Genomic DNA, 22,426 nt, shown 5'->3' on the forward strand with positions numbered 1-22,426 from the left:
TGATTTGTTTTCAGGCGATTATGGGCTTCTGGCGCTCTGCTTTCCACTAGGCAAATGGGTCATCTATGATACCAAGACAGAGGGTCAAAGGGATCACATGGAAAAGGAAAAGGGAAGGGGAAGTATATCACCTCACTAGTCTGGCTTTGCTTCATGGCGTTGTTCATACTCTTGCTTTTAAGCGGATACCCAAAGGACGGAGTAACGGTTTGGCGCATGGAGATCGTTTGCTGTCAGATAGAGCCATCACAGTTTTGGCTCAATAATCAAGAAAGGAAGGACCATATAGGTCAATAATGATGTAAAGAGTAGTATAAAGCACAATGGTAAAAATAGTATCAAAAGATGTGGAAAGATATAAGATGACGGCCGGAGTAGGAGGTTTGTATAACCATGTATTGAACACGAGACCTTTGATATCCATCCTACTAGTCTGGATCAGCTAATCTGACACGATAAGGAGATGATACTGAAAACAACTGAAGGTAGATAGGCAATAGATACCTCAAATAGCCCTCGCCATCCTCGCCCTATTCTCTCTATACCTCTTCTCCTTACCCACCAACTTCCTCCGCTTCTTCCACGACCGATTAAGATCACCACGGTGTTCCCAGAACCACTTCTGGAAATCACTCGTAGACTTCTCTCCTTCAGCACCAGTCTCAGCAGCCCCCGTTGCTGTGGCGGCATTCACCATATCCTCATCTTCATCCTCCTCCTCCTCGACATCCTCATTATCATCCTCCCACGGCTTGAACTTCCGGCTCGGGTGGGCCGTATCAGGCGTGGGCGCGGCGCTTCTAAGACCGCGTGACTCGAAATCCTTTTCGGTGTAGGGAGTCAGAGGCACCTGGAGAGAGGCGGGGCGTGCGGCGGTAGTAGTGACTTCTTCCTCCTCTTCGATGTCATCTTCGTTGTTGCCGCCGCCGAAGAAGCTGAAGCCGGTGGTGGGCTGGGCTTCTGCCGCGGCTTCTCCGTCCTTGGGCTTCTTGTAGAGCGCCTCCAGGGGGTGCACCTCGGTTTTGGCTGGGGTTGCGGGAGGAGGAGGAATCCTGATTGAGAGGTTCTTGGCGGGGCTGGAGGTGGCCTTGGAAGAGGCGGCCGCCTTTTCGGTTGGTGGAGGTGTTGATTCTTTCTTTGCTGGGGGAGAAGAAGCGTCCTCGTCGTCGCTGCTGTCGCTGGATTCGGCATCGGAGGCTGACTCTTCTTCTTTTGTGGGTTCAGAAGCGCTCTTGGTCTCTTTCTCGTCTGCTGACTTCTCCTCGGCTTCACTGCTTGATCCGTCCTCCTTCTTGTCCTCCTTCTTTTCCTCCTCGTCGTCTTCGTCCTCAGACTCACTGCTGGACTCATGATACAACTTGATAATCCTCGTCTCCCCTTCATCCTCAGACGACGATGAAGAGTCCTCCTCGGGCTGGGGCTCAGCATCAAGCATGAGCATGCCAGTTCTCGGTTTCCGCGTGGCTTTGACCTCCTCCACCACATTACCATCCTCATCCACCCAGCACTTCTTCTCCTCGTCGAACTGTGGAGGAGCCTTCTTCGAGCCAGAAGTCGTCGCCGCCTTGAGGAACGTCGGGAACTTGGTCGTCTTGGCAAACTCATGAACCACCACCTCGCGCTTGTTGTCCTTCTTCTTCTTCTTGACCATACCCTCCACGCCCTCCGTGTTGGCTACCTTGTTAGGCGGCAACACCGTCTTGACGAGACACTCGTCATGGTCCGTGTATTTCGACTTGACGCGCTGCTTCTTCTTGTCCTTCTTGTCCTTTTTATCCTTCTTATCGCCCTTCTTGTCGCGCTTGTCCTTCCTCTCCTTCTTGGGTTCGTCGGCGGACGTCCATCCTCGCTTGACCTGTCTGCCCTCGGGTAGCACGACTCCGGTGATCTCGTCGGCGTTGTCGCGCTTGCGCTTCTTGGACGACTTCTTCTCCCCCGAAGACGAAGAAGAATCGCGCGACTTCTTGGACTTTTTGGAGCTCTTCTCGTCGGCCAGGGCTACCTCTTCGCCCAATGGCGCAGGGTTCTTGTCTGGTTTGGCGGGATCGACCTTCATCTTGGCTCCTCTCAGCACGGCGCCGTTGAACTTTTTGCGGACTTTTTCGGCGTCTTCCTTGGGGAGTTCAACGAAACCGTAGCGCCTCTCGGGGAAAGTTTCGAGCGTGTGGAACGAGACGTTGCGAGCCTTGGGAAGCAAGGTCGAGTTGAGGACGACGGGGAGAAGTTCGGCGTCTAGAGGGGAGACGTGTAGCCGGACGTAGGCGTTGTTGCTGCTGCTGCTGTCAGATGTCGCTGCAGCAACTGGGTTTTGGTTGGGCATTTCTGTTGGTGTGACCGTTTGAAACAGAGCGGTTACCAAAGTGCCATGTGATGTGACGGTCGAAGTCGCCAATTGAACTTTTTGGTGATGTTTTGTTAGCGTATTTTAGCCGCCAAAACTGATCGCAGCGAAGAGGGAAAGCTCTTTGCAGCGGGTCGGATTGGAATGCGACAGTGACAGGGGCAGAGTCTGGACCCCAACCCACACACAAAGGAAGAGCTGCATTCCCGGCAGGCACTGGTGGAGCATGCTGATTGGCCGATATCAGCGACAAGCGGACATGGCGTTTGAAAGCGAAACACGAACATGACTTGTCGTCAGAAGACGAGTGACAATACATAGCGGATTCATTGCTGAGGGTTTTGAACTTGGACACCGGAGACAGATACTCAACCAAGATCATACGGCTTCCCTTTCAGGCATAACGCTCGATAGGACCAACAGGCACCATGTTTCCTTTGCCCTTGCCGCCGCTGGTGATAGTGTACGGTTGGCGAGGATATTCTTATTCTCTGCCAACTGGTCATCAAGGTTGGGTAAAGTGGTGGATATTGGAGATGGAAGATGATGTTGCTCACCAGCAGGTAACATACATCTTCAAAAGTCGGAGAGCTGAGAAATATGAAAAGAAGATCTCGCATATGTGCAAAGTCTCATATAATAGCCAAAAACATACCAAATTTCAAAATAACACACCACAAAGTTGGTATTCGAAAATGAGGGGAGTATAGATCCATATTGAAGATGGTAAAAGAGAAGAACGGCTTGAAAGCACGTACCCGTCTCCCGTGTTCCCAAGACGCCGTCCATGATATGCATGATATGCCGTTAAAAAAGATAATTAAAAAGAAAAATCCAAAACCGCCTTTGTCCACAATCATATCCTTTACACGCCCACGCCCACACCCACACCTGTCCACCCAATTCATTTTCTTCTTCTCCACAACAGTCATTCGGTATTGCCCATCAAGTTGAGCTGTCACCACTCACTCAACCATAGACTCACGTCTTTTACTTGCTTCTCTCCTGCTCCCGAACCTCACCGCCGGAAGCCTTCCACCACACATCACCGCCCCACCGGAGCAAGCGCTCGCAAGCACCGGTAACCGTTACAGCAGGTCTGACGTCGAGGTAGAAGACGGGCTCGCCAGTGGGCTCGGGGGGAGCAGAGTAGAAGTCGATCACGTAACGGACCTCCTTCTTCTCGCCGTTGTCGTCGCGGGAAACGTACCAATCGTGGCGATCAAAGGGAGGTTCGGTGCTAGATAGTGTCAAGTCAAATCGTTAGCAAAAGCCACTTTTTCCAAGCTCATCCAAAACCCAAAGGAGGACTGTACTTACGCATACTTGGAGTTTATCCTGCCCAAAACCTGCAACAACGCCGCCTTGGGCGTCATCTCCTTCGGCCGGCCCTGGAACCGAATCAGCGTCGGCTGGGGCTCGGGGTCGTTTTCCTGCGCCTCCAGCCGGCGCAGCATCATGGGCGCGTTCTCTTCGCCGCGCTTCATGATCTCCCAGCCGCGCATGAGACCCTTGCCGAACCGGCGCTCCCACTCAACAATCTCATTCCACGCGCCCTCGTTCAAAAAGTTGTGTACGGCCACCATGCTCTCCACGGCCGTGATGTCGGTGTCGGTGTAGCCCTTGCGCAGAAGGGCGTTGTACATCTGCTGGGGAGAGGGGTACTCCCAGTTGCCGTCGCCGGTGCCCTTGGGGATGGAGGAGGGGTCGCGCTCGGTTGGGAGGGCGATGGCCTGGTTGGGCGCAGGCTCTTGGGAGATGGAGGAGAACATGTAGTTGAGGGGGTTGAGCTTGGAGAGGAACGAGGGCTCGGAGGCGGCGGCGGCGGGTTGGTGATGATCAGGCTGGTGTTGCTTGGGCGCGACGGCGGCAGCAGCAGCGGCGAGGGTGTCCTTGGCACCGTGGTTGACTGGGCACTTGGAAGGGGGAGCGGCGGCGGCGGGAGTCGGTTCGGGTGCTGGTGTTGCGGGCTTGTGGGCGCTCAAGGCGTCCATGGTCTTGTTGTGCATAGGGCAGGAAGGCTACATGGTTGCGACGAAGAGGTTAGACTAGACTCTACTGGCAGTGGGAGAGCCCCGGTGAGGGCGAGGTTCGAGAGCGAAGACAACATACAGGAGGAGTAGCACCGCTGGCGGCAAGATCCTTGTGCGACGGAGGGACGGCCGGCGCAGCGGCGGAAGCGTTTCCATCAGCCCAAAACCAACCCATTGTTACTGATTATAAGGATATCGTCGAGGGGCAATAAAGTTCGTAAGTGTCGGGTAGAAAAGAGTAGACCGGGCTACTGCTTTGAGTGGTTGATGATATATACAAACAAGATCGCGGATATGTCGTTTCAAGATCAAACAAGGTGGAAAAGTCTAAGCAAGCAATGGAAACTTCGATAACAAGAAGAGGATGAAAGATAAGAGGAAAATATGGGCGTAGAGAAATTTCGATATGAGCGGATAAAGCCGGACGGGCATGACGCGCTGGCCATCGTTTCTTTGATGGTTGCCCCGCCCGACCGGGATTGACAGATCGGTCTGTGTGTTAGCTCAAGACTTCGATGTGATTTTCACTTTCATATTGCACAACCATTTTTAGCCGAATAAACATTGTTTTTGAGCATAAATGGCGAAAACAAACACTCTGATATTTGGATAGGTTTTACAGGAGTTTGAGGCTCCGACTAAGGCCATTTCCTCCATACTATTCACATTTGTAATTCAGACCTCGAGGTCTCCCACTAACAGACCGTCAGGGGAGACATGGATCGCACAACTCGAACCAGGACTCTGGGCTGAAGAGAATCCACAAAGACCCATCCTGACACGTCCAGCTGATCCAATGACATCGCCAGAATTACAGAGCTTAAAGACTCCATTCTCAACGTTGCTGTCGTCCGTTGTTTCCATCGAGATCTTAAAGGTACCGACTCAAACCGTTGTCATTCAGGGTTTGATGGAAATAGATATCCAAGTCGTTATGTATGAGTGGTAAGATGAGGATATCACTACTAAGGATAATATATAGTACATGGGTACCATAAAGAAACAGAAATCCCGACGAAAAGACTACCACAACCCATCCCGTAAAACATCCATCTCGGGCAAAACTCCATCCAGATGCATCCGTCCCTTTCTTTCTCTCCAGTACGCCAGTCTCCCCGGCCACAGTAGTTATGAAACACTATGGTCAGGCTATTACAATGCCCATGTCCTCCATTATACATTCGGTGCCAACAAATCATATTTGACACAACGTTCAACCTGAGAAAAACAAAAACTGTTAGCAAAGTGATCCCATCATCACAATCATCAGGATCGGGTACACTCACATCCTCAATACTAGCCTGCATAAACCGCCTGGCCTCCAACCCCAGCCAAACAACCATCATATGCACATCGCCCTCCATCAACATATCCTTTCCACCGTGCGCACCCAGCTGTCTCAAGATAGGAAGCGAGCTGCTCAGCAGATCCACGTCAGGATCTAAAGAACGCCCGATACCCTCCAGCAGCAGAATGCTGATGACCACGTTGACATAGTCACCCTCCAGCCGTACGTGATGCTGGCGCACCATATTCAGCACGTCCTGCAAGATATCGCCAATCTTGATATTCCCCAGCGCCAGCGTCTTATTCGCGACGCCTAGCACCAGATGCTGCATCTTGAGCGCAAACACCTCCTTGTCGAGCACCATATCTGGCTGGCGACAGCGCTCGCACATGAGATGGCCGGCCTTGTACCCGTCGAACTCGGCCACGGCGCGGAACAAGTCGAGGAAGTTGCGGCGGTTGGTCGCGTTCAGCTCCGTGACCAGACCGGTGTCGATGAAGATCAGCTGCGGGCGGTACCCTTCCTTATCGATCTTCTCCAGCTCGGCGGTCCACAGCTCCTTGTTGCCCTTGTAGGGGCGCAGGCGCGAGAGGACGTGCTCCGTCACGTCGCCGTTCTTCTTGCCACCCGCCGTTTTCGGGTGGGCGTCGCTGGGCTTGTCCCAGTGCAGGCTGAGGGTGGGCTTTTCGGACTCGTAGAAGCGCACCATGATGTTGCCCGGGTGCAGGTCGGCGTGGACGAAGTTGTCGAGCAGGAGCATGCGTAAGAAAGCGTCGAGACCTTCGCTAGCGATCTCTTGCTGGAAGACGCCGCCGCCGTTGGCCATGAAGTCCGCTAGCGGGATGCCGTGGGCGAACTCCTCGACGAGAACGTTGCGGGTGCTGAACTTGGTGTAGGGGTAGGGGAACCAGGCGGTTGTTCGGTCTTTGAAGTTCTTGCGGAACCTGGACAGGTTGGCCGCTTCGATGCGCAGGTCGAGCTGTAGCTGCATCATCTCACCGAATTGCTGGACCTCGTCTGGGAGGGAGAGCCATTCCAAGGTAGGAATCGCGTTGATCATGGACGCAAAGAATCCCATGATCCGGAGATCGCGCCGTACGGTCCGCTCGACGCCGGGGTGTAGCACCTTGATGGCGACGTAGGACGATGGGACCCGTTTTGGCGTAGCCTTCAAAACGCTCCCAACCTTTTTGGCAAAACGGTGAGTCGAGTTGGAGAGGTCAGCATCAGCAGGCACGTGGAGGTCTGGATTTAGCTTGGCCCTGTAGACCTGCGCGATGGCACCAACACCCATTGGCTTCTCGTCGAATTCCTCGAAGATCTCGTCGAAGTGGCGACCACCAAAGGCTTCCTCAACGATGCGCTTCGTAGCGTGGAGAGAATGTGCGGGGGCGTCGGCGTGGAGTTTCGACATGATATTGCACATCTCGTCGGGGAAGATGTCCGATCTTGAAGCGGCCCATTGTCCGAGCTTGATGAAAGCAGGACCAGCCCACTCCATAGCCTGCACCAAGAATCCATACCACCACAGCGTCCCTGATCGCTCATTGTCGCGATCCGGCTGGCGCTCCCCGAACCAGATCGCTGGTACCGTAATGATCACCGGCACGAAAATGGCGACCAGCTCGAGGAACCGTATCCCAGTCCATAGAGGCTCCCAGATGTAAAGATCCAAGAACAGTACGATCTTCTTGACGATTCTCTTTAGCCCCGTGACGTCCTCCCCGACCTTCTTCTCAATTTCCTCCCGCGACACCTGAAGCATCCGCTGCTCGAACGTCTGTTCCGTCCCGTTGTTATCCTCCTCCGAGAGTGAGACGAAGGCTGCGGTCGCTAGTGCGCCATTGGCGGCTTTAGCCCATAGGCTTACCCTTGGTCTATAATACCGACCGTATCCTGCTCCTCCTTTTCCCCCTTCTCCTCCGGTCTTCTGCCATGTCTGTGATAGTCGTGGTCGCGGGGCGCGTGGTATTGATCGGGTTGCTGTGGGAAAAGGGGAAGAAGAAGCGTGTATCGATTGCTTCGACGATGTTCGTAATAGGTGGTGTGAAAGGAGGCCGGAAAACCGGCTTGTTGCTGTAGAAAGTGACGGCGGCGGTTGCGCGCGACAAGAGAGCCGGCCAACGGCGACGGCTGCCAGTCGCATGGCGGGCATGTGATAAGGTGAGCGGGCGTCACTCGGCACCGGGCCGTTGTCTAGACGAAGAGCGGTCGGTTTGCGTAGAAGAAAGGCGTGTCGGAATCTTTTCAATGGCAATCCCAACGTCCGGGGAATGCGCAGGTCCTCGTTGGTCTTGTTGTTGTAGGTAACATGATCTCTCGGATCTGGACGGGAGTTGTTGCTTGGTCGATGAGCCGGGCCTGGACCGAGGATTGACAGAAGGATCGCCTGTGACGTAGCTGACAGGCTTTTCCGGCAACGCGCCCGCCTGAGGGGCAGTTTTTGTTAGCGGTTCCGGGCGTTGATTGGATGGGCCTACCTCTACTATGTACAGTAGTCGATCCACTATAAAGGGCACCCGACAGACGGGATGCCATGCGTCATTCTTTCACGATTCCCCTGACCCCGTGCAGATTCAAAGTCAACAAACACTTTCCGTCGTGATGTTTGTAATACTGACCGCAAAAAATGGTGTATTATAAAGTGGCTCTCGGTCTACAAAGTTCGACCATTATATCACCTCCAGTCTCACTCTATCCTCGCTGCCATTATATTCCCGGTTCATCCCTTCATGAACCTTCCCCACTATTCAACTGCATCCTCAGTCGTACCCCGATTACCTCCTGTCAGGAACCTGAATGACCACCGAATTAAAGTTGACCTAGGCATAACTGTCAGTATGGGAGGGAAAACTGAAGCGTTGCTGTTGGGCACTTACCTTGTCTTCGCAGTTGCAATGGATATCCGGTCCTTCCGTGACCTGACCATTCAACTGCAACCACACCGGGCCAAGGCTGTTTTCGTCGAATGGAATCTCGAAGTACGAAGATCCCCGTACCGTTTGGAACTCCCTCGGTTGCCCGTCTCCGAGCGTCACAGTCACTGTGTTCTCCTCCTTGGTGATAGCAACGACGGAGATCACGTCCTTAGCGCCATGTGCCGCCAAGGCGTCGCCTCCTTGTCCCCATACGGTTTCTGGTAATGTTGGTTAGCGACATGGTTAGACCGTACTGGTTGTATGTAAACTTACCACCATGGTGACCAGCACTGGCCGGTGTCCTGCGATACCATGCGATCGCTACGTCTTCAAGATGCTCCCGTGGCTTAACCTTGGTCTTCCCAGCCTTGTAAGCCTGGATGAAATGAGGCAGGATGGCACGGTAGGCGTCGTGTGAGTAGCCCTTGACGTAAGCATCTGCTCCTGGCACAACTTGGTCGTCGCGATGGGGATCGTAGATGTAGCTTGACTCTCCATAGTCATTCCCTGTAGAATGGTCAGTAAGACGAGTCTAGTCTCGGTTGAAGACGGGAAACCAACAAGTGATGATCTCGACAAAGTCCGGCTGGACTTCTAGAATTTGTTGCCAGCGATCATACCAGAGAGACTCGCTAGAACAGTACCAGTTCTTGTTCCACTGGGGAAGGTCTATCCACCAAATTAGCACCACTCCGGCTTCCATTGGCAGGTTCAAATGCTCACTGGTGTAGAAGTAGGGGCTGACGCCCATCATATACTTGTGCTTGTTATTCGGTGTCCCAAAGATGCCTGGCTTCTCGATTTGGAGGGCTTCCAAGTACAAATGATCTTCATCTGGTCCCATCTTGTGATTGCATCCCTTTGGCCATGCGTCCCAAGAGACTGGCATGTGTTAGTCCAGCCCTAAGCGATGAGAGTGCATTGCGAAAGAACTTACAGGCACCATCAATAATGTCGAGCTTCTGGCCAACTCCATGGGGCCCAAGACTGGCCCAGTCTGGAACGAGGAAGATATCACCCGTCGCTTGACGGACCAAGGGCCAGTTGTCCGCCCACTGAGGGCCCTCGAACGTCGATACAAATGGTCTCCCATCGACTACACATTGTGCGGGCGAATACTTGAATCGGTTGATCAAGTCAACGACCTGCTGAACTGGCCACTCAAACGCAAAGCTAGTAGGTCTGGTCAATCCCAACTGATCTAGACAGGATATGTGAAGAAATATGGAAATACAAGAATGACTTACTCGAAAGATATAAAAAGAACGAAGCCTCCTGCCCGTTCAGCCGCCTGGTACGCCAAAGTCAACTGCTCATCAAGCCAGTGATCCTGAGATCCGGTGTTGAGTGCGAATCCGTCGATGCCGCACTCCTTGGCAGCCCTAATCTCGTCGTCCCAGTCCTTAGCAGTATGATTGACTGTAAGTCCTAGCTGCAAGAATAAGTTAGCTGGTTGCCGTGAACTTTGGCTACTCAACAGGAATGAGCGTAAGGTATTTTACCATGTAGTGAGCAAACACCATCTTGGGGCATTTCACCCTCTTCTCCGGCTCATCAGTAATGCCGATTTCGGCACCGATTTCCGCGATAGCATCGCGAGTAGAATCTAAAGGTAAACTACGATTTAGTATCTTTGTCGTTTTTTTCCCCTCGGAGTATGAAGGAAATGTAGGAGTGGCAACTGCATCAAGAGCACAATGTCATGATGGCCGATTGTTTCCGGGGCAACCGGTGGTTCCGGCGGTATTCAGTGACTGAAGTGATGCTTCTCGTGAACAGAAACGGCTATAACTAACCGATAAAGGCCCTCCAACCCGTTCTGTAGTATGGCACCATGATATGAGTAAGGCTAGTTCGGAAATGTGTTGATATCACCACTTATTCAGTTGGTTCCAGAACGGTTCCCTTCCTGACCTTTAAATGTTTTGGTTGGAAAGGGGGCAGCAAGGAAGTGCGATAACAGAAAAGGGCCGGCAAGACGTGCCAAGCCGTTAGTGGTTGGCCGCTTGGGCCAAGATATATGAGGCTCTTGGGAGATGAACAAGATAAACAAGATGATCAGTCGGCAACATCGGATACGGAATCGCGAGATCGCCTACTGGGATGTGGCCGTTGAGTGAGGATTCGGAATGATGAACTTGGATGACTGCATTGATAGGAAGAATCTTTCACGTATCAATCACAGTCGTGAGCTGAAGCTGCGGTACAGAAATCGCAATGCCCAACAATGCCTTACATCGAAATGGAGATTGGGTTGAACCCAACGGTCATAGATCAAATCATCACCATGCTTGACATGGCAAGAAAGTAATGTCTTTATTTACCGTAAATCATCCAACTTCTATTTTGGTGTCATATCGTGTCTTTGATACCCAAGAATCCAATGGTAGAGCATGGTTGCTGGCCCGCCTCTGCCAAGTGCCGATTGGTGTTGTTCTTTGGTGCGAAAGGATGGATACCTAGTCAGGGAACGGACACAAATTTGAACGAGAAGTTGGGTCGCCTGGGAATGACATATAACCGTGACACAAGAGCCTGAACGTTGAAAGTGAAGGTGCTACAATGCGACGGAATGGGTGACAGTCGTGACTTCGGCTCTGACTGATGTTCGTGAAAGTCGACAAAGAGATTGCACTTGGAGAACCTGGAAGCTCAGGCTGGGCCCCACTTGACGTCCAGACCGCAGGGCAAAGCGGGACCGAGCACAGACCACAAGCCTAAAATGCACAGGCGAGGAGGACCTGGTCTTGGCCGTTAAGGTTCCCCAAGCATATCCGGATAGGGCAGACTAGGCCTTGATTAGGGCGGAGGGTAGATTTTCCGGCAACCCAAGCGAATTTCGGCTCCGCACACAGTCAATTTTGGTGAAATTTCGCATCTTCCGCAACTTCACACACAACCCACCCACGTCGACCCATCAACTCGATCAGTCGCGACAATGGATTCCTCTAAGGCCCCCGTCAAGCTCGTCAAGGTCACCCGCGTCCTCGGCCGTACCGGTATGCGAAATCCCCGCCGAAATGCTGTCAAAGTCGATTTTCCCGCGAGGAAAGTCGATTGCGACGGGCGAAAGAACCGGCGACGACACAGAAATGCTGACCATGGTGGATTTTTGCAGGCTCTCGCGGTGGTGTTACCCAGGTCCGCGTCGAGTTCATGGACGACCAGACCCGCTCCATCATCCGTAACGTCAAGGGCCCTGGTAAAGAATAGCCCATTCCGATTATACACAAATACACACACAGCGAGAGCAGCGAAAACTAACAAGTCTGCCCAACAGTCCGTGAGGACGACATCCTTGTCCTTCTCGAGTCCGAGCGTGAGGCCCGCCGTCTCCGTTAAGAAGTTCGATGTGACGAAAAAGGGAGGAATGAGAATTACAGCGCTACCTCGGTTTTGGCCTGTCTCGACGAGGAACGATTTCATCATGACTTGCGGCCAGGGAATTACGGAACATTCTGGGTTGGGAGTTCGGTAGAACGGCATTGCCATGATTATTTCCTCCCCAAAAATCTGCTCGGCGCAGACGTTGCATTGATTCTGGACCGCTCCATTTCGCTGCAATCGTGTTCTCTCGTGAAGGAAAATGGGTGATGCACTTTGGGACATCCGTTTGGGGGCTTAGGAGGACGGAGGTTTCCAGCACAACACAACACAACTTCGGTCGGGCATGGACTTGGGGACCTCTACGGGCAGCTCTCTACCTCGAAGACTCGAGGCTTTGAGGTCTTGCTCTTGCGCCAACAGTGGCAGTCAAGATCCCAACTCAGATCAGCAACAACGCCATTGCGCGCGCCCGCTAGTCAAGCAAATCCATGCCCTCAGGCAACGTCAGCTCCAATCCGTCCGCCATGCTTTGCAACCAAAGTCCAAAACCCCCGTCCTACCGTGTCCAAAATGGGCTCCTGTTTCCCAAACGATTATTTGCCATGCATACAAACGGGGGGCTTTTGGGTACAACGACAGAGGCCCCTTTGATATTGCATCATGACAAATGTGGTAGGGTCGTAGAGACTTGTAGTAGCCAACTGGGACTGTTTGATCCCTGTGCTAGTCTTCGTTAAACAATGATATCAGGTGCTAAACCCCTTTTTCGAAGCCTCTTGCTAACCGCCAAACAGGAATCCCAAACGCTATCTATGATGTCTTGTTACTGCACCGAATAATCGAAGACATGCAGTCTAGAAGAGAGTTCATGAACCCAGCACATACCTCATGTTTGCCGTGCAGGTGGCCCTCCTCAACTGGTTACATTTCTTGGGACCATCAGGCATTTGGGCATTAGACGAGGATGAGGCGACGGGGATAAAGGAGCCGGCATTTGTTCAGATACATACTCCATAGAGGTATTCCCGAATTGAAAGGGGTTAGGCCGTCCCCTGTCACCTTACCATTCTGGTCTTCGGGACATGAAACCGCCAATTTCGAGGTTTCGACCGCAAATCCACCGTCTTGGCGGCATGAACACACTCGCCTTCCCCGGAAATTCCAGTCGTTTAGCCACTGGATGTAACCTCATCCGACCGGCCTACCTTACCGCTACGCGGCCAGCTTGCCATCAACGGCCATCGGAACTTAGCCTCCAATCTTATTCCGCCAATTGAGTCTCAGCACAACTTTCGATATGACTGGGAACAACGGTTTTCATTCCGAGAACCGAGATCGCGGGAGGCATGGTTCGGCATACGTGTGCCAGTTCTTGTCCCCGTCGAGGCCATCAGATTCATATAAGATGGCACGAGCATCCCTGGTGTGCTCGGTCTCTGCCTTCTTGTCACGGCAACCTTGAACGTGCCAGCTCTATCATCTCTGTTACTGCAGTTAACAGGAGAGCAACATGGGGTTCCTCAATCTCTTCCATCTGGCCTTTTTGGCTGTCTCCTTCTTCGTCTCGGGGGCACTTGCTGCCTTTGGGTACACCACCTCCGGCAACAACTTCGTCATTGATGCCGGCTCCTCGAACCCCTTGATTTTCTCCGTGAGCAAGTCCAGCTGCGACATCAACTCGATCAAGTACCGCGGCACCGAACTCCAGTATAGCAAGCAGGGCACCCACATTGGATCCGGCCTCGGCAAGGCCACTGTCTCCGTCAGCCAGATCAATGGATCAACAGCCAAGTTCATCAAGGTGGCCTGCGTCACTTCGACCCTCACCCACTACATGATCGTCAAGGAGGCCGACAGCAACATCTACATGGCCACATACATCACGGCCGAGCCCTCGATCGGCGAGCTTCGCTTCATCGCCCGCCTCTTGCCCGACAAGCTCCCGAGCGAGTACCCCTATGGTGAGGTTTCCACCACCAGCGGATCATCCTCCACCGTCGAGGGCTCCGATGTCTTCGTTGTCAACGGCCAGACCCGCTCCAAGTTCTACTCCTCCACTCGCTTCATCGACGAGGACTCCCACTGCGTCTACGGCGGCTCCGACCTCATGCACGTCTGTGTTATCACCCCCCAGCAGGAGTCCTCCTCGGGTGGTCCTTTCTTCCGCGACATCGACTCCAACAACGCCGGCGGCAGCACCAACCTGTACAACTACATGAACAGTGGCCACGTGCAGACCGAAGCCTACCGCATGGGCCTGCACGGCCCATACCTGATGACCTTCTCGCGCTCGGGCATCCCGACGCGCAAGAGCGTCGACGTCTCCTGGTTCGGCGAGCTCGGCGTGACCGGCTACGTCCCCGACTCCCAGCGCGGCACCGTCACCGGCCGCGCCTCGGGTATCCCCTCCGGCTTCGAGGGCGTCGTGCACTGGTACAACTCAGCCGCGCAGTACTGGGTCAAGACGGCCTCCGACGGCCAGTTCACCTCACCCAAGATGAAGGCGGGGACCTACACCATGGTGCTCTACCAGACCGAGTTCAAGATAGCCACCTCTACCGTCACCGTCTCCGCGGGGGCCACCACCACCGCCAACATCGCCAGCACCTTCAACAGCAGCCACACGACCCTGTTCAAGATCGGCGAGTACGACGGCCAGCCCACGGGGTTCCGCAACGCCGACAAGTTCTTGCGCATGCACCCCTCCGACAGCCGCATGTCCAGCTGGGGCCCGCTGACTTACACCGTCGGCAGCTCCTCGCTGAGCGACTTCCCCATGGCTGTGTTCAAGAGCGTCAACAATCCTGTTACTATCAAGTTCAACCTGGGCAGCGCGCCGAGCCAGGCGACCACGCTGAGGATTGCGACTACTCTGTCTTTTGCCGGTGCTCGCCCGCAGGCGGTGGTGAACGGGTGGTCGGCGGCCGCTCCCGCTGCTCCTACCAAGATTGATAGCCGTGGTGTTACCAGAGGCGCGTATAGGGGGTATGGAGAGGTCTATGATGTGGCGGTGCCGGCGGGGAAGTTGGTTAGTGGGACGAATACGATCACTATTAGTGCGCTGTCGGGGAGCAGTGGGGATACGTTTTTGAGTCCTAATTTTGTGAGTATTCCTTTTTGCCGTTTGTGGCTATTAATGAGAAGGTGGATTGCTAACAGTGGAACTAGATCTTTGATGCTGTTGAGCTCTTTTACTAGAGTTGTGGCGGAGTGGCAACAGCCTTTTTGTCTTCTTACTACATGTTGCTTCTTCCATGTATCAACTGTAGGCCTATTCGTATACAATATAGCCTTCCAAATGTACATAAAGGCTTTGTTCATCCATACATACAACTGCGACTCGTTCTTTGTCCCAGCCTCTCAAAAATCATAATCGAATGACATGCATGACAAACTCCGAAGAGATCAAGACCTACCTTGCCACATCTCTTCCATCACCAAGCAGCGGCCTACCTGGCCTCTCATCCTCGTCATCCTCGTCCTCATCCTCATCCTCATCCTCATCGTCCCTCTCATCAGCCAAAAGCAAAGACGTAGTCGACGGAGTTCTACCCTCATACCCGCCAAACAACACCTCCATATCTTCCAGCGGACGTCCCTTCGTCTCAGGATAAAGCAAAAAGATGATCGGTACGCAGACCAGGTTGACAGCCATGAAGAAGAAGTAAATCTTGGACCCAAGCTCAGCAATCCCGATAGGCCACAGCTGAGAAACAATAATCGAGCCCACAGCGCCGCCAGAAGCAGCGAAGCTCAACCCGCGCGCGCGAGCGACAGTGGGGAAGATCTCGGACCCGTAAACCCAAGCCGCCGGGCCGAAACCCATGCTGTAGCCAAGCGAGTAGATGAAGATGAAGACGACGCAAGTGTAGTCAGCTACGCGGTTGGTGTTGTTGGGGTAAGCGAGGGGGAGGGCGCCGTTGATCTGGTCGGGGATCTCGTTAGCTTCCATTTTTTCAAATTCCTTTGTCTCAGTCTCAGTCCCAGTCCGAGTCCCAGTCCCAATTTCTGTTCCAACAAAGAAATGGAAACGGGTAACTCACTAACAACGCAAAAGCCATAATCCCCGCCCCAACAGCCAACGTCACCCTCCTCCCCACCCTATCAATAACAAACATTTCCAACACCGTGCAGCCAATCTTCAGGGTACTTTCGATCCCGCCCGCCAGCAACGACACGCGCGGGCTGAGGCCCAACACCCTGAAAAGTTCCGGCAAGTAGTACTTCATGGCCGTGGCGCCGCACATCTGCGCCATGAAGTGCAGCAGGGCCGCTCGCCACAGGCGGGAGAACAAGCTGGGATTGGTGAAGAGGGAGGTCCACTTCTTCAGGCTTGTGGCCTGGTAGGCGGACACGTTGCGCTTGATGTCGGTCAGTTCATCCTGGATTTGTGAAGGGGTGAAGGCCCCTTCGCGGTAGAATTGCAGGGCTTTGAGGGCTTCGTCGGCGCGGCCGTGCTCGACAAGCCAGCGCGGGGACTCGTAGAGGAAGGGGAGACCCAGGAGGAAGAGAGTGGCGGGGATGAAGGAGAGGGAGACGGAGAGGCGCCAGCCGCTGAGGTAGCCGTGTGAGTCGTTCCAGAAGGTTATGGCGTAGCCGACCCTATGGCATTGTCAGGATGATTTCAGCGCGAAATTTGGGCGTCAAGTGGTGATGATGGCTGCGTGACTTACCAGAAGCCAGAGGCAAGTCCAGCTACGAACCCGACATGGTTCAAAACGACAAGTTTGCCTCGTTGTTTGGCCGGAGCAATTTCACTGTGCGATAGGTTCACCGGTCAGCCCTACCGATATGAAGAATACCTATCTCGCTTGGGATGGGCCCAAAACAATACAGTCCTCTCTCACATACCTTTGATACAACGGCACACTCGTCGAGACAATACCGGTGCCCAAGCCAGAAACAACCCGACCGATCATCACCATACTAAGCGCCACCGACCCCGACGCGGAGGCCTGAAGTGCCTGACCGACGCATAGCACGGACATGCCCACCATGGCAGCATAGCGACGGCCGAGCAGGTCCGCTGCGGGACGGGAGAAGAAGACATAACTCAGCCATGTGCCGAGGTAGTAGATGGCCGTGATGAGGCCGCGCCTATACGGGCTATAGCCGGGGATGGTCTCGCGGAAACCGGGATGGGCGAGGACCGAGGCGAGAACGCCGACGTTGTATCTTGCTCGGTGTCAGTAAGTGTGAGTGGTGATGAATTTCCTCTCCAGAGCCAGTTCTCCGAGCCCCATGTCGGTGACCTTCACTTGGTAAAAAGACTTGATCTCTGTGACACTACGATGGATTGGGTTCGGGTGTATCGATGTGAGCTGGAACTCGAAAAGTCTTACCCCCAAACAAACGAGCCAAGAGCAAGCAACAGACAAAGGGAATGCAAGCGCCACGAGGCTTCGGAGAAGTCCAGGCCCAAGCCCTTGATTCCATTCATCGTTGCAAGAATTCACACTCCGGATGCACTCCTTTTTTCCGTGCCGCAGAAGTGGTCTGGAAACAGGGCAGAGACCCGATTCGATGGTTGGCGGTACTGGTACCTCACTTCCAAACAAACAGACAGGGGCAACTTGAACCTGAAACAATGAAGATGGCGGTTCCAATCCGCGACAAGATTGTTGAATGTGGTGATGAAGAAACAAGCCCACCCGATCCCTCAATTTCCAGAGAGACTGGGCAGCTTGGGCTTTTGCTCATATGAGACCGTCCATAGGTGTAGAGGTAGTTCTGGGACTGGAATATGAAAACTGGAATGGGGGACTGGTGACACTGTGCAATGCCGTGAGCTCTTTCCCCGGATTTGCGCCCCGTTGCGTCACCTGGATCAATTGCAACCCATCCCACGCACCGTGTGTGCCGCCACAGCGACGGGATTGGTAGAAAGTTGAGCTGACGAAGGGCTGATTGACCCGATTTGGACGACCTCTGTAAAATTCCGTTGGAAAGGTGCGGGGGTTTTGACACAATTCAACGACAAGCTTTTAGGAGTTGGGAGTTGGGACTTGGTAGACTTGGGAGGCGCATTGAATTGAACGACGCTCGGAATTCGGTTCCAAACTCCCCGCATTTTTTGTGTGCAAGAGTCCAGTCCAGGCCTTGGTTGATTGATGAGTGGCTGGTTTCATGTTTCATTCCTGAATCGAAAAGTGATGTTGGTACCCATCATAAGAGAACTCACGATGGTTTTCTGTCCCGCTTTGTGAACTTGATACGTGACGGCGGCAACGATAACGTCCAGTCAGCACTAACCATCAACCTGCCCCAACCAACAGACTTTTGCCAAGAGAGTGAAAAAAGTGAAATTTTCATGCAAACCTTCAAGAAGCGGGAACAAAGGGGTTAAATAGTTCCAAACCAACTGCAGCAACCATGAGTGGCGCTTATACTTTGTTGCTTTTCACCACTCAGCCGGTCTTCCCAACGCCTCGTCAGCTTTTTGCTCACGGCATCCACTTGATTTTCAGTCCGAAAAAGGCACTTGAAACAATGGTTTGCCTGGTTCGCCCCATCAGCACGGTTTGTGGGAGATGTCCGGGACGGGAAATTTTATGTGTGAGTTCGCGGAAGATTGCATTCCCAAGGCGCAATGCCAAGTCCACACAAAATGTTTTGGGTTTTGAGGGGCAGCGATTGAGAGGCGTGACGGCAAACGGGCGGCGGCGGGTGCCTGAGTGAGTCAAACAAGTAACATGTTGGTTGATGGCTTGCGGATGGCGTCAAGTGTCATGAAGCTGGATTGGAGGCGACAGGAGGCAGGAGGTCAGGAACAAACGCTCCAACACTCCTTTCTTTCTGTGTTGTGTGGGTTATTCCTTCCCCCCTTCTTGTGCAGATAGATGTGAAAGCGAGGGACGACCCAGATATAACAAAACCTCACGATGAGCCTCGTTCCCCTCCTTTGATGAGCTCTGTGAGCTTTATACTGTTTTCATTCTCAAAGTTGCTGGACAACTCGCTGGACGATTTGTTCTTCCAAAATGCCACACTCACGCTCATTATCAGAACAATCATGCCTGCTCTCCAATGTGGACTTCAGTCATGAAGATGGAGGAGATAGATCCAGGCGTGGTCTACCATATAGTAAGTCACCTACCTACCCCATTCATTCAGAGATTCTCTTCCCTTTCCGCTCCCAGTTACTAACCACTCCCATAGCATTCCCTTCCCAACATCAAGTCCACGACTATCACGACCCCGAATCTGCCCTACCTCTATCACCAACCCCCGAGGAAACCGAATCCATCATCTCCTGGACTGACCTCCCCAACAAAAGCCAACTCCTCATCCTTTCCCTCTGTCGCGTCTCCTCACCACTATCCAACGTTCTCCTCCTCCCCTACCTCTTCCACCTCGTCCGCTCCGCCGTCTCCCCCCCATCCGGCACTCCCAGCTTACAGGTAGCCACGGACAACGATGATGACATAGTAACTTACTACACCAGCATCCCCACCACTGCTGTCGTATCAACTTATTCCGGTGTGTTGGTGGCTGCTTTCCCGCTGGCTCAACTACTTGTTTCCTTTCTTCTTCCCTGGGAGAGACATCATGGTGGGAAAATGCCCATCGTTTGGAGCCTAGCCATCTCGGCCGTTGCAAACTTGGCGTTTGGACTCAGTCGGTCGTTTTGGGCTTTGTTGTTTTGGAGGACGGTGAGCGGGTTGGCGAGCGGGAATGAAGGATTGGTGAGGAAGATGGCGGGTGAGAAGACTTTTGGTGAGGAGAAGATGTATCAGGGTAAGGCTTGCCAGGTGCTGTCGGTGGTGGGTAATCTGGGAGTGGTGATTGGGTTGGCGATGGGCGGGTTGTTGGCTGAGCCGGTGAAGACGATGCCGGGATTGTTTGGTGGTGCGGAAGGCGTGTTGAATTGGAGTGGGAGTGAGGAAGGAGTGAAGTGGATGGTTGAGTACCCGTTTGCGTTGCCCTCGGTCGTGAACGCCGTGTTGATTGGGATAGTGGCTGCGGTAGCTGCAGGATGGCTAAGGGAGGCGATGCCTAGACAAGACCAGGCCGAAGATGGCACTGGGCATTTCACCCATAGACCATACATCCTCCTCAACAACACCTCGACCCTTTTCCCCTCCCATAACCACGACGACGAAAAACCCGCACCCAAACCTCCCCTCTTCTCCGCCCTCACAACCCGTACCCTCCCCCCCTTAATCTCCTCCTTCCTCCTAACCCTCCACACCTCCGCCTTCACTTTCATCCTCCCCCTCCACCTCTCCGCCCCTTCCTCCCCTTTCAACCCCCTCCTATCCAACTCTTCCTCCCACTCCCTAGTGCCCATCCTCTTTCGCTTCACCGGCGGTCTTTCCCTCTCACCCCTTATCATATCTCTGTACCTCTCCTTTTTCGGCCTTCTCGGCCTCCTTTTCCGGGGGTTCGTCTACCCCCGCTGGCAGAAGCGGCTCTGCAGCACCATGGGCTTGTTTGAGCTCTCGCTGGCCGTCTTTCCTTTTGTGTATTTGGTGACTCCCTACCTTTCTCTGTTCTCTTGGGGTCACCAGGATACTACAAAGGGGTGCGCCGAGATTATGAGGTGGATTGCTTTGGGGGTGGTGATAGGGGGACAGACGCTGGCAAAGACGATGGCGGATCCTAGTGCTGAGGTCTTGCTTGTGGAGAGTGCGCCGTCGAAGCAGGGGGTGCGGGAGAGGGTGCAGGAAATGGGAAATATTATGAGAAGCTTGGCAAGCGTGGTGGGGCCGGTGGTTGGAGGAGTGGTGTATGCGAAGGGGGTAAGGGAGGGGGTGGTGGGTGCTGCTTGGTGGTTTTATTTGGTTGTTGTGGCGGTTGCAGCGGCGGGGTGGTGTGTAGGTGTTCAGGGGAGAGTGTATGAGGAGCGCGAGGACGAGGAGAAGAGGTAGATGTGAGTTGTTTTGGGCTATGTGAAAACATTTGGACGTTGGTGGTTGGGATTTGGTTCGCTTCTAACTCTTGTTTAAGTATAGACTAACTTTTTGTATGATGTATGACTATGACTAGAAGTGTTATGACTTGAGATCGTGTGTAGGATACTGTAGCAACAAGCAACTGTAGCTCGACTTTTCAGGCGTTAAGAGAAAGGTGTCCAAAATTGCCTTCTCGTATAACACAACATACCGATCATTTTAAGCCCTCTCCATAGGTAGCTATGCCAACATCAGCAACGCACCTCTTCCCCACAGTCCTTCTGCCATAGCCAGCCCCCTTTACGATTCAGATTGACAAACCTCATGTCGCCTCACCCGCAGCCAGCGCAGCAACCTTCTTCGCAAAATCCGCATTCTTCGCCACCGCCAAGTCATAGATCGGATGTCCCAGACTATCATGAATACCAAATATAGACTGTACATCCGCAGGGGTATCAACCTTGATGTTTCCATACGCATACGCCAGCGTAGTCTGGTACTCCGGATCAATGTTGCTGATACCGATGGACTCGTCGCCCCAGGACGAGCAGCCGGTGCACTTGGCCGTGACCTGGAAGTGCGTCGCGTTGACGTGCGTGCCCTTTTTCAGGACCGTGTAGTGCGAGTCGGTGTAGGCGGGTGGGGAGTAGTAGCCGCTGTTTTTGGTGGTGGTGGTTACGTGGTGTTAGTCATTCAGCTGAGCCGTCGGTGGGATGGAAAGGGAAATGGGGAAGGGGGTTGCGCAAACGTACTAAGCCATTCTTGGAGAGAGGACGACCTCCTTGCCGTTCTTCGCCCAGGCGATACCAAGCGGGTTGTAAGTCACGTGGCCTCCCCAGGCAAAGCCGGCCCAGCCGACGTCGATGGGGGCGACGATCTGGAGAACGGTGTCGTAGATGAGGTCGGCGGGAATGATGTCGGGTATCGCGACGCGGAAGATGATGCTGCGGTCGCTGGTGTAGGAGGCGAAGGTCAGGCCTGTGTCGGCGTCTACGTAGACGCTGGAGTCTGGTTCGAACTGTCTGGGAGCTGTTGGCAGATGTTAGAATTGTCTCAAGTATGGGTTTGAAGAGGAGCAATCCTACTGAGAGCCGGCTTGCTGACTCCCAGGAAACCAGCTAGGCCCGTTGCAACTTGTGGAAGATGCATGTTGTGTTTTTGGGTCCGTTCACGTACAGTTCAGCCAGGGAAGACGCGGAGGACAGTGAGTATGGTGTGAAACAGAGACGCGGGAACAGAGGCCACAAGTTTTATAGTGAGCTTGAGAGATCAGCGGGCGAGTGACAAGACCACAATGCTAGGTTAGCAAGTGTTCGGGACGCCTGGAGGATCATTTCCGTTGACATAAAAGGTAAACCCGTAAAGTAAAGGCCATTGTTTTCTGATGATACCGGGACAACAAGCCCGGCTTGGAGCTGCTACTCCAGCATGAACCTGTGACCGGACATCTAGCCCGTCAAGGCCGGGCGGGATATGAAGAAAGGAGCCGATCCGGATTCGAAGGCTACTTCAGTTTAGACGGTTGAGACGGTAGGACCGACGCATGTGGTTCCAGGTAAATGGTTGAGAAGTTTGCAACGTGACTGACATCAACATGCTCGCCAAAATATATAGCCTGCTTGTTG

At 53.5% G+C, this 22,426-nt stretch overlaps 9 protein-coding genes across 9 annotated transcripts; 3 read left to right on the plus strand and 6 right to left on the minus strand.

Annotated features, from left to right (window-relative positions):
* Positions 1–242: 242 nt before the first annotated feature.
* Positions 243–2,546, minus strand: B0H65DRAFT_224437 (uncharacterized protein). Its single transcript, XM_062822105.1, has one exon. It carries the CDS (start codon positions 2,318–2,320, stop codon positions 506–508), a length of 1,815 nt encoding a protein of 604 aa, XP_062680412.1. The 5' UTR covers positions 2,321–2,546; the 3' UTR covers positions 243–505.
* A 645-nt stretch (positions 2,547–3,191) lies between these two features.
* B0H65DRAFT_224464 (cytochrome c/c1 heme-lyase) lies at positions 3,192–4,828 on the minus strand. Its single transcript, XM_062822106.1, has 3 exons — positions 4,454–4,828; positions 3,662–4,362; positions 3,192–3,581 (listed from the first exon to the last, which is right to left on the minus strand). The coding sequence occupies exons 1-3, from the start codon at positions 4,547–4,549 to the stop codon at positions 3,332–3,334; spliced, it is 1,047 nt and encodes a 348-aa protein (XP_062680413.1). The 5' UTR covers positions 4,550–4,828; the 3' UTR covers positions 3,192–3,331.
* A 451-nt stretch (positions 4,829–5,279) lies between these two features.
* B0H65DRAFT_468763 (ABC1-domain-containing protein) lies at positions 5,280–8,019 on the minus strand. Its single transcript, XM_062826980.1, has 2 exons — positions 5,661–8,019; positions 5,280–5,592 (listed from the first exon to the last, which is right to left on the minus strand). The coding sequence occupies exons 1-2, from the start codon at positions 7,815–7,817 to the stop codon at positions 5,548–5,550; spliced, it is 2,202 nt and encodes a 733-aa protein (XP_062680414.1). The 5' UTR covers positions 7,818–8,019; the 3' UTR covers positions 5,280–5,547.
* A 210-nt stretch (positions 8,020–8,229) lies between these two features.
* Positions 8,230–10,883, minus strand: B0H65DRAFT_224482 (glycoside hydrolase). The gene is made up of 9 exons (XM_062822107.1): positions 10,377–10,883; positions 10,083–10,186; positions 9,828–10,012; positions 9,518–9,753; positions 9,304–9,462; positions 9,142–9,249; positions 8,854–9,087; positions 8,542–8,798; positions 8,230–8,484 (listed from the first exon to the last, which is right to left on the minus strand). The coding sequence occupies exons 1-9, from the start codon at positions 10,414–10,416 to the stop codon at positions 8,440–8,442; spliced, it is 1,368 nt and encodes a 455-aa protein (XP_062680415.1). The 5' UTR covers positions 10,417–10,883; the 3' UTR covers positions 8,230–8,439.
* Positions 10,884–11,223: 340 nt separating this feature from the next.
* Positions 11,224–12,292, plus strand: B0H65DRAFT_224502 (40S ribosomal protein S28). The gene is made up of 3 exons (XM_062822108.1): positions 11,224–11,579; positions 11,699–11,782; positions 11,861–12,292. Exons 1-3 carry the CDS (start codon positions 11,519–11,521, stop codon positions 11,920–11,922), a joined length of 207 nt encoding a protein of 68 aa, XP_062680416.1. The 5' UTR covers positions 11,224–11,518; the 3' UTR covers positions 11,923–12,292.
* Positions 12,293–13,417: 1,125 nt separating this feature from the next.
* B0H65DRAFT_549819 (Rhamnogalacturonase B, N-terminal-domain-containing protein) lies at positions 13,418–15,105 on the plus strand (the record flags this gene model as incomplete). The annotated part of the gene is made up of 2 exons (XM_062829688.1): positions 13,418–15,010; positions 15,076–15,105. The coding sequence occupies 2 exons, from the start codon at positions 13,418–13,420 to the stop codon at positions 15,103–15,105; spliced, it is 1,623 nt and encodes a 540-aa protein (XP_062680417.1).
* A 214-nt stretch (positions 15,106–15,319) lies between these two features.
* B0H65DRAFT_549820 (general substrate transporter) lies at positions 15,320–17,347 on the minus strand (the record flags this gene model as incomplete). Its single annotated transcript, XM_062829689.1, has 5 exons — positions 15,320–15,832; positions 15,951–16,509; positions 16,581–16,664; positions 16,759–17,082; positions 17,250–17,347. 5 exons carry the CDS (start codon positions 17,345–17,347, stop codon positions 15,320–15,322), a joined length of 1,578 nt encoding a protein of 525 aa, XP_062680418.1.
* A 1,389-nt stretch (positions 17,348–18,736) lies between these two features.
* On the plus strand, positions 18,737–20,991 carry B0H65DRAFT_224552 (major facilitator superfamily domain-containing protein). The gene is made up of 2 exons (XM_062822109.1): positions 18,737–18,990; positions 19,066–20,991. The coding sequence occupies exons 1-2, from the start codon at positions 18,888–18,890 to the stop codon at positions 20,775–20,777; spliced, it is 1,815 nt and encodes a 604-aa protein (XP_062680419.1). The 5' UTR covers positions 18,737–18,887; the 3' UTR covers positions 20,778–20,991.
* A 132-nt stretch (positions 20,992–21,123) lies between these two features.
* B0H65DRAFT_549822 (uncharacterized protein) lies at positions 21,124–21,950 on the minus strand (the record flags this gene model as incomplete). The annotated part of the gene is made up of 3 exons (XM_062829690.1): positions 21,124–21,457; positions 21,554–21,830; positions 21,887–21,950. The coding sequence occupies 3 exons, from the start codon at positions 21,948–21,950 to the stop codon at positions 21,124–21,126; spliced, it is 675 nt and encodes a 224-aa protein (XP_062680420.1).
* Positions 21,951–22,426: the final 476 nt, after the last annotated feature.

The sequence above is a fragment of the Neurospora tetraspora genome (genome assembly GCF_033439725.1).
Source record: "Neurospora tetraspora strain CBS 560.94 chromosome Unknown B0H65scaffold_5, whole genome shotgun sequence".
Lineage (NCBI taxonomy): Eukaryota > Fungi > Ascomycota > Sordariomycetes > Sordariales > Sordariaceae > Neurospora > Neurospora tetraspora.